This window comes from Mustela erminea, chromosome 5 (genome assembly GCF_009829155.1).
Source record: "Mustela erminea isolate mMusErm1 chromosome 5, mMusErm1.Pri, whole genome shotgun sequence".
NCBI classification, from domain to species: Eukaryota; Metazoa; Chordata; class Mammalia; order Carnivora; family Mustelidae; genus Mustela; species Mustela erminea.
Window position 1 is genome coordinate 128,928,837 of NC_045618.1, and position 15,532 is coordinate 128,944,368.

Consider the following 15,532-nt stretch of genomic DNA (forward strand, 5'->3'; position numbering starts at 1 on the left):
TCAGCTTATAAATCGTGCGCATGTCACAGTGAGTCTAGCACCCAGACCATGGAGGAGCTCATAATCCTTCTGGAACATAAGGTGCTTTGCATATTTAGCCACCACACATGGCTAGGGAGGATTGTAATCACCATTTCACAAATGAAACTGTGGTGTGGCAAGGTTAAATGATTTGTCCAAGGACACTGAGGGAGCTGGGTCTTGGAACTTGGAAGAGAAACCCTCCAGGGTGGCCCTCCTCTGCTTGCTCTGACCAAAACAGCACACCCAATGTTTGAAGACCGGTTTTGTTTATCCCCCATCCAGTTTAAAAGATGGAACTGGGGCCAATTCTATTTTAGAAAAGTATTTTAGTAGAAATAAAAGTGAGCCTTTCTCCAGCTAATTGGAATTGTTCTAGAAAGGCAAGAAAGTGTACACAGTGGGAGAGAAGCAGAGAAACAGACAGGTTGGTGAGCATCACAGCCTGACCCTGCTCCCCCCTCCACTGACTAAAGCCTAAAGGGCGGTACTGTGCACCTGCCAGTCAAAGCTGGCAAAAGGTCATATTTTCCTTTTGGGTCTAGTCTCTGCAACTCGAACACACCGCGCCCTTACATGTTAGCAAATGGAAATTCAACTTGGGTCCTCTTGAGCACTGAGCTGAGCTGAGTAAGTGTGGATGGGGGATTATTAAAGAAAACATTAGCAATTGGATCATTTGGCCTTGGAGGAAAAACAGAATAATGATTCAAAACTGTCCAGTCCATGGGTATTAAGATGACTGGAGGCTCTAAGACTTGTGTGATTTGGTAACGTCACCACAGATAGAAGAGAATCTCCCAATCAGGCAGCTTCCTTAGCATACTTAAGCATTACAATGAGTGCTTTGAATATTGTGTGCTCCTAGTGCCTTGTGAAACTTCTCTGTTCACTTAGCAATGCTAAGGAGTCGCCCTTTAATGAAACAGAAAACATATGCAAATACCTGTCCATTCTTCTGCTCTCACATTTACATTAGAAAGCATTAAATCAATCATATTGCAGAAGAAAATCTGATAAGCAGTCTCTGGAAATCTGCATAATGTTTTCTGATTAATAAAGGATGAACCCTGTCTAACTGGGTTTAATGACAAAAATCACAAGGAGAAAAACCAACTGCAAATAGCAACCCGGAAAGTGGCATCAGCACCGACCTTGACTTTTATAGGAAATGCTTTTCTTCTTCATTGATGTGGGCTGGTACGGTGTTACTATTATTACTGTTGTGACTATTACGATTCATTATGAGACTGAAAACAATGTCACTTGGCTAAGGCTTTCTGAGAGCGTTGTCACCTGACGTAGTTGCCTGCTTAGAATCGGCAAGCGATGGGAGTTCTCAGGCCCGAACAGAACCAGGAAAGGCTGCTCCAAAGTTGACTTTTTTATTTGGGTCCTTCCACTTTCCAGGCCTCCCAGTCAACTGAAGAGCCTTAGAGATAGAGACCGGGGCAATAAAGTAGGACCACCGCACCAAGGAACAGAGAAACAGAGGAATTCAGAAAGATTCCAGCTAATTCTACAGGTTATCATAACAACAGGAAAAAAAAAATGAAAGCAGGGGAGGTGTGGTAAATTAAAAGGACAAGAAAAAGGAAGACTCTTTCCTGGAAGGTATTAAAATCATGACATCATGGCAATGGCTAACTTAATGAAAAAGAAAAACAGACATATATTCAAAAAATGAGGAAAATCTAGCAAGCTACAGAAACAAAACGACATCCTTAATTGAATTTGACAATAATACAAGATTCAAACGTAATTAAGAAAATGATAAGAAGGAAAGCAGAATAAAAGGAAAGTATTTATAACTTTTATTATCTACACAACTGAATTTTTTCTGAAAAGAAAAAATCAAGCATAAGTGGAGAACTGAAGGAGGAGAAGAAACATATTTTTATAATTTTTCCTTGTGAAACTGCAAAGACCGGGGAGAATGTTAGGCTTCGACAAATCCAAAGCTCTATCTCTCCAGCTCGCCCAGCACCTGCTTCACAAACCTCCGCCCCAGCTGCCCTAGAGCAGCCTCCGGGCACTCTCTCCCCACAGCCATTACCTGCCGGAGGTTACGCGTGACTTTGACATCATGCCAGGCGTTGTCGTTGAATTTTCCATTCACTGGCTCCACGATGGCCTCAAAGGCCCCGGACCCCAGGTTAATGACCAAGGAGACCGCGCCATCCTTCAGAGCCAGGTTGACATAGTCGGCCGACTTGCCCGTGTGCAGGATGAGCCCATTCCGCTGCCAGGTCTTAAAGGAGAGGGTGATTTCATCACTGCTGCTCTGGATCGGGTTCTGAGACAGGTCGTAGCACAGGTACTCGGAGCCTCGGAAAGTGGCCACGTTCTCCTCCCGGGCTGAGTGAAAAGGAAAGAGGAAAGCAGTCACCACTTGACTGGCATATGAGTCATGTGTGTGCAAATACCAAGGAGAACACAGCCCCCCGGTCAGTGGCTCCCTGCCAGGGAGTTGCTGTCCACACTCCAACTCCTCTACCAGACTAAGCACCAGGTGAACCAGGAGAGACAGCAACTGCCGAGAAGCCATCTACTCTCACAAGGGAGGAAGACCAACGCAACGGTGTAGAAGAGTTTGCTGCATTTCCTTCCTGTTTTCCCTGAGAAAAACCCAAGGAAATTTTATGCAAAATGGTAGAGTGAAGTTGATGTTGGTTTTGGTTCAATGGTGGCTTTTAAATGCTGTCGAGAGCTGGTGTATGGATAATTAATTGTTCTGACAAAGGGTTCTTCAGCTCTACGTACCCTTTTATTGACCAATAACTAAAAATCAATTACCCTGAAAGATCTGGCTCTAATTTCCATCCATCAACAACCCAGCTAACTTTGGTTTCCATGGTAGAGTCCTGAGCCCAGTGGAGTGATGAGGGAAAGGGGAGAGAACGGAATTTGGTGAAACACTTTGACAAGACAGCAATAGCTCCCTTTCGATTCAAAGGGATCTCTGCTCTGAGGTCTCCTAATTTAGATGTCCCTGGTCGGACCATCCTAAAGAACACCCAGGGTCAAGACAGCATTCCACTGAAGTATATATTCTCTTCCAAGGCCATACCCTGGGATCCTCTAATTTCCTACCCAAAGAACCCCAGGCCTGTTTGCAGGGCTTCTGCAAGGTTCCGCCCAGACTCATTTTCCAACAGCATAGCATGCCGTTGGTGTGCATACCTCGAGGTCTGAGCACTAGCAATGGCGGGACCCTTTGCAGGGAGTTAGACAGAGCTGGCCACGTGGGCATCCACGTGCATTTATACCAAACTCCTTGTGGATACAGAATGGGGAGAGAGGTGGAAAGAGGAGGGGGTCAGGCCGCAGGCTGACAGCCAGAGGGCCTGGTTCTCCTTGTGCTAGTATTCTCCAGTGCAGAACACTGAGGAATCCAAAAATTCTAAGTGTGTACCTGGCTTACCAGGTAGTGTCCAAGGTATATTCATCAAAGAAATGACATGTTTTGTTTAATTATTTGTTGATATAATTTATAATTTCAAAACTTGGCATATGGACTTTCATCCGTCCCTCTGACAGGCAGCCTGACTGAGAATGGCCTACTACATGCACATCAGGGTTGGCCAAAAGCTAGTGAATCACCTCATCAAGAAAGGAAGTGGGCAACAGAACAAGGCTGGGTAGGCAGCTTCCCGTTACAGAGTGGGGGCTACAACATAAGGTTGAGCAAGTTCCATTTTCTCTTCTAGAACTACACTTCGACCTTAGTAACCAAAGTCAATTCCACCTCAACTTAGATCCTATCGACCATCACAGCCCTAAGTAAGTCACTTAAGTAAAATAAATATATTCTCATACTTAAGTAAGAACAGGAGAGGAATCACTCATCATTTGGGAGAGATGACCAACCACTACAGACTATATTAATCTGTAATAGCATCACAATAGCCTTAAAACAGGAACCTCAACTTCGTATTGCAGAGATGTAAATATCAGACTTATCCTGTGTATTCCAGAGGGTCTCAATGACAGGTGTCTCCCTGCATATTTCTGTTTTGTGCATGCCTGTATATATACACACATACACACATAAATACACACACTGGTATAAGCAAAAGGGTCCTGTCCACATATAAATGACCACAGTGTTGCATATATATGTGTGTGTGTGTGCGATATATGCGTAGCAAGTACTACTTGGCAACATAACCTATCTCTGATGCTTCTTACCAAAATAGCCAAAAAAATAAAATGACGAAGCAGCAATCTGATACCATCTCTATGTTTGAAACAGATCTATCCAATCCCCTAGTGCCCTGTCTGTTGTCATGATTTTTCCTCTCATTTCTGAAGAAATGGCTTTGTGAAAATGCAACTGGATGAGCTTCTGCTCAGTAGACCAAGAGGTGAGCTTGACCTAGAGTAAAAGATGGCAAATCCAATGAAGTTATGACCTTCAAACTCTTTTCCTATGGATGAAAATGCGCACAGAGCCAACTACCATGCCTGTCCTCAGTGCCTACAGTAACGTGCTATGGTAACAGGTGTCTTCTGTAAACATTTAAGTTAGACCTTATGTGCCCAATGAACTGAGAAAAATGAACAAGGAAATGAGTGCCTCTAAAGAGATGCTTGAATTAATCATGGAGTACCCTTCAAAGGGGAAAGGCTGGACACAGAACAGTAAGGCTCCAAGATCCCATTTGATGTGCTCTATGGTGCCTAATATTTGTCAAGTAATTAAACCAAGGAGTATGCAAAAATAATAAGCTTTGGAGCTTATAAGGGATTTTAGAGCTTATCTGATTTAATGCCCACCTCCCTTTTAACAAGGATGAAAGTGACAACTAAAAATAAGTGCTGCCCAAGATCACACAGCTGGTGTTACTCTGGACTTCCACTGCCTATCTGGACTTCCCTCTCGATATTCTTTTACCCATCACTTTGGAAGTACCAATGTTCCTACTTTACTATAGGGTGCGAATGATTCCACAGAGCCAAGCATTAACTTACAAAGCATCCCAAACCCTGATAAACTGAGCCAGAAATTTATCTCTTCCCACCCCCATATATATCACTTACTCACCAAAATAATGTTCCCCTTTCCTCCCTGGATGCTGGGTGTGTTTAAAGCAATAGAAATTGTTTTATGTGGAGGCCACACAAGAAAAATGACATCATTGTAGAGAAGAGAATATCAATAAATACACAAGAAATAAAACCAACGTGAGAAATTGTCTATGTAAATCAGATGCATATTTATGCTAATCCCCATGCAAATTTACCAACAAAGATTTTATGTAGCTGAGCACGTCCCTTTGCAAGTAATCTAAGGAAAATGCTGTAACCATACACAACCTTCCCTATCTCTTCATTCAATGATGAATTTTCCCGGTTTGCCTCTTCCCTAGGCTGGAGGAGGTTACCAAGAGCAGCATCACCCCAGATGCTCTTATCTCCTCCACATGTCAACATGTAAGAGACACCTGAAAGCTACTCTCTGAGTCATATTCTAGATAAGCTCAATTGTAACATTTTTAACGCATGGGACACCTTCCTCCTGACTGTGTGGAGAGGAGCTGCAGTGACAGTGCATGACCCGGTCTTCAAAAGAGCAAATGAGGGGCACGGAAGAAGAAGGAGTGAGAACCTTGAAGAAAGCATTCCTTTGCATATTCTCACAACTGATTTCTCCTAAGATCCCAGCCTGTCTTAATCTCCTTCCAAGAGCCAAAGTGTAAACACTGTCTTGTCACCTTGAAAACCATACTCAATTGACGATGAACATAACTGAAAGGCACAAAACTAAACAGTGGCACACACATTTCTAAGTTCATTCAATTCTCCAAACGCTACATTAAAAAAATGTAATATTGCCCCAAATTTGTTTCCTTTATTTAGTGTTTACACTGGGAAAGAGGTCGAAGAGACAACGCAGTCACCTTGTATGTATTCAGGCTAAACAGGTAGAGACAATGGACGCAGGGGATTATGTAACAGAGTACACAACAGCTTAGCAGAAAGCTCCAGCTTGGCAAGAAGGCACACACGGGCATGGCTGATGGACTGTTTAGATCCCCTTAAACTATATCACCCCAAAGTTTACAATCAATTGCATAAGTGTTAAAATAAAAATGTTATTCTCACTGCACAGAAAGCAAAGCGCAACCACATGACAACAAATCATTTCCCCATTATTTGTAAGTGTCCAACTGATTAAACACGAGATGCAATCTAGATATGTATAACCCAAGATTTTAAATCAGTTTGTATAAGATATGTAAAGTACTGATCTTTCAAAAGGCTTGTTAATCCAAGTACTATATATAAATAGCATTCACAAGCATTTATTCAATTCTATTTTCCACTCTCTCCCCCCCCAAAAAAAATCCAGCTAGTGATTTATATAATAATATCTCCATTTCTCTGAGAAATTGCAAAGCAGATTAAAATATTCAGCGTAATATGTTTTTACCATGCAATCTAAGAAGTGTGGAGAAATGCATATCACTGTTTAATTGGGTCTGTGGTTTCTGAGAGCGTGATGTCTCGGGCTTTGAGATCAAGAAATCCGGGCTTTATTCTGAATATTATTATTCTGAAGGTTATGAAGAGCCACTGTATAATTTCACTGAAAGGATGGATGGGGTCTGATTTGTATTTTTAAAAAATCACATAATCTTCTAAAACAATTTTGCAACTCAACTAATGTTGGGTTGAGAGTGAACTGAAAAGAAGAACAAACTGAACGCAGAGAGCCCCATTAAAAGATGAGAACACAGCACCTGAGTGGCTCAGCCCGTTAAGCATCTGACTCTTGATTTTGGCTCAGGTTATGATCTCTGGGGTGTGAGACAGAGCCCTACATCAGGCTCTATCCTCAGCTCTGAGTCTGCTTGTCCCTCTCCCTCTGCCCTACCTCCTGCTCCTGCTCTCTCTCTCGCTTGCTCACAATGAATAAATAAGATTAAAAAAGAAAAGGTCGAGAACACATCTGAACTACTTTCCTGGGGGTGCCCAGACTGGTTCAACCTGGAGGTTGATACCCTTCCCAAGGAAGGTTTGCCTTTTGCTGGGCAATAATGGAAGCACACAGTTCTTAGGAGAGACAACACAGGAAACGGAGAGACAGAGGTCCTGGCAAACCACAGACCACAGGAGGAAGCCAGAGTCTGCACACTTATGATCCAAATGCAGCCATGGAAAACCAAGGACCAGAGGTAAAGACTGAGGGACAATGATACAATGTTAGACATGAAAGGCCTCAAGGGAGAACATGTCAGGTGTGGGTAAAGGAGGATTCTAGGTCCATTTGCAAATACAGTGCAGTTTCTTAAATGCCATATATTTCCAAATGCTTTCTTAGTTGTTATTTGTGTCTCTCAATGCTCTGCAAGGCCACTTTGCTGGGATTATGCCAAGGGGAGGAACTGGAGGCACATAGTTTAGGTGGATTCCCCGAGACCCTGAAAAGCATTCAGACCAGTTCCAAAACCTTAGTCCCCTGATTCCCGTTGCAGTGCGTTTGCTACGATGTCATATCACCACCTGGCCAGGAACTCAAACTCTCAAGCAGGTTCCTAGCCCCCCACCCCCAACTGTTCCTACAACTGCAAGAAGTTCAATGGGTCAAAAGGAGAAACCACTAGCCATGACAGAAGGAGTCCTCTCAGGCAGCAGGAGCCCAAGCAGAGGAATGCAGAGGGGGGCTGGCTTCAGCCCAGAATTCTCTTGCAGCAGACTGGAGAAAGCCAAACTGGGAAGATGGCACTCTTCACCTCCATCAGAGGACCTTGGGAATGGAATTTTTAGACATCACTTAGAAGAGCCGATGAAAATCCAACCCCTCTGGAGGGGCTGTATCAACTGGTCCTGAACAGAACACCTGCTATGCTCCAGAAAAGGAGTACGGAAACCAGCTGCCTGAGGCTGCACCTCCGAGATACAAGCAAAACCGCGCTCAGCTCTGAAGCCTTTGTCCTTCAGCTGGCCTTCATGTAGCAGTGGGCGCCCAGGCTGAGATTACCCTTGTTGGTTACCCTGGCCGGGTACACCCTGGAGCTCAGGGGGCACCAGCAGACAAGGGCTGCTGCTGCCCTCCCCGCCAGAAAAAGGGATGGCCTGTGGTCCTGGGGCCAGTCTGCTGATGCCTTTCCCTAGATGCCCACACACAGCAGTCTGTCCTCAGGTGGGACAGCCACTGTGACAAGCTTCAGGTTCTCCAACTATAAACTGACATATCGTCTACCTCTTCTGGACACTGCTTCCTAGGCAAAAAAAAAAAAAAAAAGAAAAAGAAAAAGAAAGAAAGAGTCTAGATGGTGACAAAAGCAGCCCTGCGCAGGGAGTACATAAAGCAGAAATGAACTCATAGTGAAGTCCCCAATTCCAGAATTTGGGACATTGCATATGCACTCAATTTGGAAAGGTGCCTGGAGCTGACACAGCCACTGGGTGGTTTGCTGACAAAGGAACACGGTATAAGGCAAAAGTGAGTTTGTTCTTGCATGATTCTGTCCCCTTTCCATGCAACCTGCTAAGAATCCAACATCCAGAACAAGAACTCCCACCTCTAAGGGATCTGTGGGCAGACCTCCATGTTAGCGGTTGGGCTGTGAGATCATCATATTTGCAAAAACAGGGGAAAAGAGAAATTGTTTTACTAGAGCGAATCCTATTACACATCACCTAATGGGAATTCCTGCTAGAACTGGAGGAGGGACATGCGGAATAAGAAAAACAAAAAACTGTACAAGTAAGTGTCCTCCTGGTTCTTGCTGTCCCCTTTCCCTTACAGTGTATTTTAGGGCCAAACAAAGCATTCAGATAGATCAAAGTGCAGAGCCATCACCCAAGGGGAAACGATGAATCCTTTACCTGCCACATCCCATCACACAGGTATTTCAAAAGCAGAGGGTACCAGCAGATAGCAAATTGTGTCGCTATGAGCAATTCCGCACTACAAAAGAAAACACACAGGAAATCTGACCTCCCGGAGCCATTTCCAACCCTTATCCTCAGACTCTCTGTAGGAAAGATGCAACAGAGAAATAAATGGACTTTTCCACACTGCCTGGGTCACTCGCTAGCCTGCAGATGCTTCTTGAAAGTGATGAGAAGGAAAACAGTAAATCAAGTTGTCACTTGGAAAATAAACAGCTAGCATCCTGGCGAGGGAAGCTGCCTCAGTCCACAGAAGAATGGCCTGGAAAATCACGCTTCACTGAAATCACTAGAAAGCTAATGGCATCCTGAAGACGGCATTTCTCTTGATTGCATTACAATAAAAGTTAAATTTTCTGTTCATTTAAGGAATGAGGATTTACAGGTGCCTGCTACGCACCATGCAATGTGCCCAATGCTGACAGCACTCCAGCCACACGGCAACCCTGTGAATAGGAATAATTAGCTGATACTGTACCGTAGAAGAGAAATGGTAAAGCTAAAACAACTCGAATGCCCGCTAAGTGCCAGGCCCTGGCCTAGACTCGCGTGAAACGGGGCACCCTCCCACTGTCCAGGGTAGAGTGGGACTTCAGATTCAAGGACTCAAGGAGGGTAATGATGAAGACTTTGACTTGGATCGACCAGTTCTGGCACTTACCTAATTCTGTGAAATCTTAGCTCATCCCTTAACCCTTATTCTCTCTCCCTCAGTTTCCTGCTGTACAAAATGGGAATCACCAGAGTACATATTTCATAGAGTTGCTGTGAAACACCCATCTGAAAAAGTCCACAACCCAGATCCCAGGCACAGACTTGTTGGCTGCTGACGGCAGCAGTAAGAATGCACACACAAACAAGCAGTAACAATTAAGCATAGTAACTGTTTCGTTGGTGATACTAGCATGCAGAGAAAGGGATAAATGACCCTGAATGTTAGGGAAGACACCACACAGGAGGTCAAACTTAACCTGTGTCTTGAAGTATGAGTCAGAGTTCACCATACAAAAGAGGGATGAAACTCTAGTTAAAAGAAACACCGTATTCATTGGTATAGTCACTAGAAAAGCACAGGATGTTCATGGAACAGTGAGAAGTTCAATGTGTAATGGGCAGAGTAACAGGCACATGAGTACAGGCTTGGGATGAGGCTGGAGACTGATCTGCCCTATCCTGAGGTGCTGGGGATGGAGGGTCTACAGAGGAGAGGAAAACTGATGCTTGGGAGTGGCACAAATGTGCCTACCTTATATTGACTGGGGTGGACAAATTGCTAGAACAATAAAGAGGGATCCAGGAGACATCTCCAAAGTAGAATGGATATTGCCAAGAAACCCTGGCCTGAGGTAGTTGTGCTGCAAATGGCCGCCAACCCACTGAAAATAACTGGTGTATCTTCTTACACTGTTGGCAGGAATGAAAGTTGGTGCAACCACTTTGGAAAACAGTGTGGAGATTCCTCAAAAAATTAAAAACAGAGCTACCCTATGACCTGGCAATTGCACTACTGGGTATTTACCCCAAAGATACAGATGTAGTGAAAAGAAGGGCCATATGCACCCCAATGTTCATAACAGCAATGTCCACAATATCCAAACTGGAAAAAGAGCCAAGATGCCCTCCAACAGACGAATGGATAAAGAAGATGTGGTCCATATATACAATGGAATATTACACAGCCATCAGAAAGGATGAATACCCAATTTTTGCATCAACATGGACAGGACTGGAGGAGATTATACTGAGTGAAATAAGTCAAGCAAAGAAGTCAATTATCATATGGTTTCACTTACTTGTGGAACATAAGGAATAGCATGGAAGACATTAGGAGAAGGAAAGGAAAAGTGAAGGGGGGAAATCAGAGGGGAAGACAAACCATGAGAGACTGTGAACTCTAAGAAACAAAGTGAGGGTTTTAGAAGTGAGGGGAATGAGGGGGATGGGTGAGTCTGGTGGTGGGTATTAAGGAGGGCACGGATGGCATGGAGCACTGGGTGTTACACAAAAACACTCAATCTTGGAACACTCATCAAAAACTAATTGTACTATATGGTGACTAACATAACACAATTAAAAATAATAATTGACATAAATGCTGTACATTTTATTTTTACTTAACCACCTCATCTATAGGAGTCAAACTATAATTATGTTTCTTCCACTACAGGCTTTTTATTTTAATTTTGAGTCAATCACACATGGATTGAACACAAACAGTACACTCTATTTTGTAGAGGGAACTCCATTACCCTGTCCCTACAACTCCACAAGAACATTTCCTCCCCATTCTCCAGAACAGAATGGTTTTGCAGTAACACTTGAACCTTCTCTCCTTTATTCTTTCAATGAGAGAAGTGGTTCATCTGCTTGGTGGCACAGTAAGGGTCTGACACCTACAGGCCCATGTTTCTTAATTAGGTGCTCACTATTCTTATGTGCCCTTTCTCTCTCCTGCAGATCTGCCTTTCCTTCAAGGACTGAGCTCTCCTCTAGGTTCTCCCATGCAGCAGACCTGTCGGAGTGGACTCTGCCCCATAGAAGAAGGCCTGGGTTTTTCTAGCTCTTCTCCCTAGGCCCAAGTGGTTGAATTTAACCCAGGGGGGGAATTACATGGAAGCCCAATTTGGCTGCAGATAAAAGCCACATACTCTAACATAGCCCTACCAGCAAGAAAACTGGTATCTGGATCCCTGACCTGACCACCATTTGACTCTTCTGTCTGTTCTTCAATGGATTCAGAATGTTATGGCTGTCACACCTCACACATCAAGCCCTTAGACTGCTTTCAGTCTGGAAAAATAACTGACACACCTGGAACCACACAAGGTCAATGACAAGCAAACATCAATTCTAGCCATGACTTTAAAGCCGGCTCTATGCCATAGTGTTTACTACGATACATTTCTTGAAGTTGCATGGAGGATACAGGTGATTATAATAGAGAAGAATTTAACCCTGGTTGCTCCCCTGGAGATAAATGTTAGATTGAGGTTTGAAGTTTTTGGATGAAAAAATTACAGAAGTTACACAATAACTAAGGCAAGTGTGCTAGAGCCCCAAATCCCTCTTCATGAGACTATAGTCCATGGACTTGATGAGAACGAAAAAAAAAAAAAAAATTAGGAAGGTTAGGGACACCTGGGTGGTACAGTCGGTTAAGCACCTGCCGTTGACTCAAGTCATGATCCCAGAGTCCTGGGATTGAGCCCCGTGTTGGGCTCCCTGAGCTCAGCAGAGAGTTTGCATCTGCCTCTCCCCCACTTATGTGCTCGCTCTCTCTCTCAACTAAATAAAATCTTTAAATATTAGTAGGGACAAAAGCTGGAGAAGAGAGGATGGAAGACTGTAGTTTTGATACAAACAGAATTAATAACAATGAGAAATACCCACTGTGATTCTAGAGCAGGAAGCAGATCATCAGAAATGACTTTTCTTCTTACACTGGCACATATATTGACCCTAACCGCTCCCCAAATTAGACACTCACTGTATCGACACATAGTGTTCAGAAAGAAAAAGTAAAGTCATGAAAGGTTTACAGAATTTGGGAAAACTCACTCAAATATTAAGATATTTAGTAGCCGAGCGCCTGGGTGGCTCAGTCAGTTAAGTGTCTGACTCTTGATTTTGTCTCAGGTCATGATCTCAGGGTCTTGAGATCAAGCCCTGTGATGGGCTCCACACTCAGCAGAGAGTCTAAGATTCTCTCTTTCTCCCTCTCCTCTGTCCCTCCCTTCCTGCTCACTCTGTCTTTAAAAAAAAAAAAAAAAAAAAAAATTTTGAAGCAATCAACGTGGGTTTTAAAACCCATATGGACTTAGAAAATATTTATTTCTGCCAAATTGTTTTCACCCAAGATGAAAACAAGAACCCGCCATAACCAATCATCGTGCTGGTATCAGAAGAAGATGCTCTAATTGACCTCTGAACTCAGCAGTTATCTAAGTCACTGTGTTGATGAAACCAACCAACTTCAAGTGTCCAGAGAAATGAGACAGTTGGGTAGCATGTGAAACTTCCTACCAATATTTCAGGAGCTCAAATAACTCCTGTTCCTAGAAGAGGAAAGGTGATCTAGAGACTCCCAAGCTTCCTCTGGGTGATCAACAGGGAAGTATAAAGTGTTAAAGATTTTTACCTAATGTTTCCTTCACTCAGCCCAGAATACATAAAGAATACTGAACATAAATTGGCACTGGCCAATAAATTTCACCTCCACTATTTCACTCTCTCTCTCTCTCTCTCACACACACACACACACAATGATCACTAATCATTATATATTACAGTCCTGTTCATATGTAATAAGAATAGAAAAACACAGAAGCAATCCGTAATCAATTTCTGGTAGTGTTTCCTTCTGGAGAAGGAGAGAAGAAATGGAACCCAAGATGTACTGAAATAATACTCAGCCTTTATAAAAAAGGGCATAAAGCAAAAATGGCAAAACATTAAAATGTGTTTAAGCAGCAGAATAGCTAAACCAATGTTTATAATATCCTCTAGTACAGGGACTATACATTTGAAATATTTCATGCTTTTTATTACCTGCAGATGATTCTGATGAAATACCTAATGGCTCAATAAATCTTGGATGATTCTTTGTTTATTTCACACGTTGATGTCAACTCTTCAATCATCTCTTGCGAGCACCCATTTTTCATGTTTCTGAAATCTCCCACGTACCCCCGAATGTATTAAATAAAGACATGTGGAATTGAACTGAAATGCAGCTGAACTGATCCGTGACTCGAACGTCACCAGTTCCTCCTGCCGCCTTGCTGCCTCCCCCATTCCCGGAAACCCACTGCTCAGTGCACCGACAAGACAGAGTTCAGTCGGCTTCCTAAGGACAAAGGGAGGAAATGCTCACAGGAGCCAAGGAACAGAGAAGACCTGGATTTGTTACTGAGGGAATCACTCAACGTCAAGTGCAGAGACGCGACCCCGGGGAGTTCAGGGTATGCCACAGTATACCTACGCAAGCCTCCACGGCAGAATACAACCATCCTAGCTCTTTAAGAAGATCCCCACAAAGAAACCTGAATCTGCCCATGCCTTCGGCCTCCCCCTGCAGCCAGCAGCCCAACCCGGTTCCTCCTTTGTTAGCACCGTGGCTCTAGCCTGCAAGTCTAGACAGAGGGGCTTGTTAAAAGGCCTTGGAGTCAAAGCCCGGACAAGATCAATAAGGCTTTTTATGACACAATGAAAACTTTCTATTTTGTTAAATGCGGCTAATCTACCATTTCTGCAGTACTTCTTAAAGCTTTCAGTGCTGAGCACTACAGCCCAGGTGATTAAAACCCTGTTCAGAGACACAAACTGGGGAACTTTGCCAATGTAGAAGTCAAAATCCTAGAAAAGGTGCTGTGTCTTCTTATTTATAGTGAGGTGTGCATCTCCTTTTCCTCCCAAGAAAAGGACTGTGGCAGTGGAGGAGATAGGAGCGGATACTGATGAAAATTAAAACTGCCCTGTTCCAGGGCTCCCAGGAAGAGAGGGATGATACCCTGGGTCTAAAGTAATTAAAATGAAAGAATGTGAACCCAGGGATGGATGAAGATGGCGTATGTTCAAAGCGGGTGGCGGGAAGGGTGAGTTCTGTAAAAATGCAGGCAGACTTAAAAATCAAGTGACCTGATTTAGGAAGCTTGAATAAAGGAGAAAATCTTTAGTGACTGCAAATTCAATTCTCGTACCAACAGTGCACGTAATGCTATCATAAGGCGTTTACTTCACCATCATCACTTCTTCCTCTCAGACTATCAGCAGAGCCTTTTTAAGAGGTAGATTTTTTTTTTTTTTTTTTTGGCCATAGTATAAAAAGGGCAGGTAATGAACATTTATTAAACCTATATTGTGTTCCAGGATCTTACAGAAAGAGAGGCCCAATATAACAAATACTGTCTATATAACATTTGACAAAAATTAACCAAGACCTGTTTTGATGATTTAAGATACAAGCGTTCAAAACACTTACCGTAAGAACCAATGCCTTATTAATAGAGATAACATATCTGTGCTCATGCGTCACCTGAAAGAGGACCTTTCCCCTGGGATAACGTAGAATATTTCTCGTTCAACTCTCACAAAAGTCCTGTGACGTAAAATTTTACCAGCTCCACGTGACAGATGATAAAATGGAGATTCCCGAGGGGTGAAATTACTGTACACTATCACAGCTAATAAGAAGCAGATCCAAAACACAAACTAAGGTCAACTTTTAAACACTATATATGCTGTCACGCAGGTCATGCTGCCTCCTGATGAGGGACGGGTATCTTAGCAAAAATCTCTGTCAATGGTACTCCTGTGGGAGATGAGCTATTCATTTCTTTAAACACACACACACACTTATTTGCAGAGCATGCTTGTCACATTTTCCAAACCATTTTCATGTACATTATCTAATTTTGTAAAGCACCCTCCTACGGCGTCCAAAGGAACCTCTATCTGCCCAACAAAGCTAGGTTTTCAGCAAACATGGAGATGTACTAACCACACATTTTGGGATATGAATACATATCATAAGAGCACTAAGAAGTATTGTAGGAATTCTTCTATACATTTGCAACACTGGAGATATATAAATGCAAAAACAAAAACC

General features: G+C 43.1%; 1 protein-coding gene across 45 annotated transcripts in view; it reads right to left on the reverse strand.

The window, feature by feature from the left end:
* NRXN3 (neurexin 3) overlaps positions 1 to 15,532 on the reverse strand; it is a 1,567,429-nt gene that overhangs the window by 1,112,228 nt on the left and 439,669 nt on the right. For all 45 annotated transcript variants that reach the window (XM_032341548.1, XM_032341546.1, XM_032341549.1 and 42 more), the window contains one exon: positions 2,078 to 2,379. In XM_032341548.1, the coding sequence (XP_032197439.1) occupies positions 2,078 to 2,379 (302 nt within the window). The remainder of the gene's footprint in view (positions 1 to 2,077; positions 2,380 to 15,532) is intronic.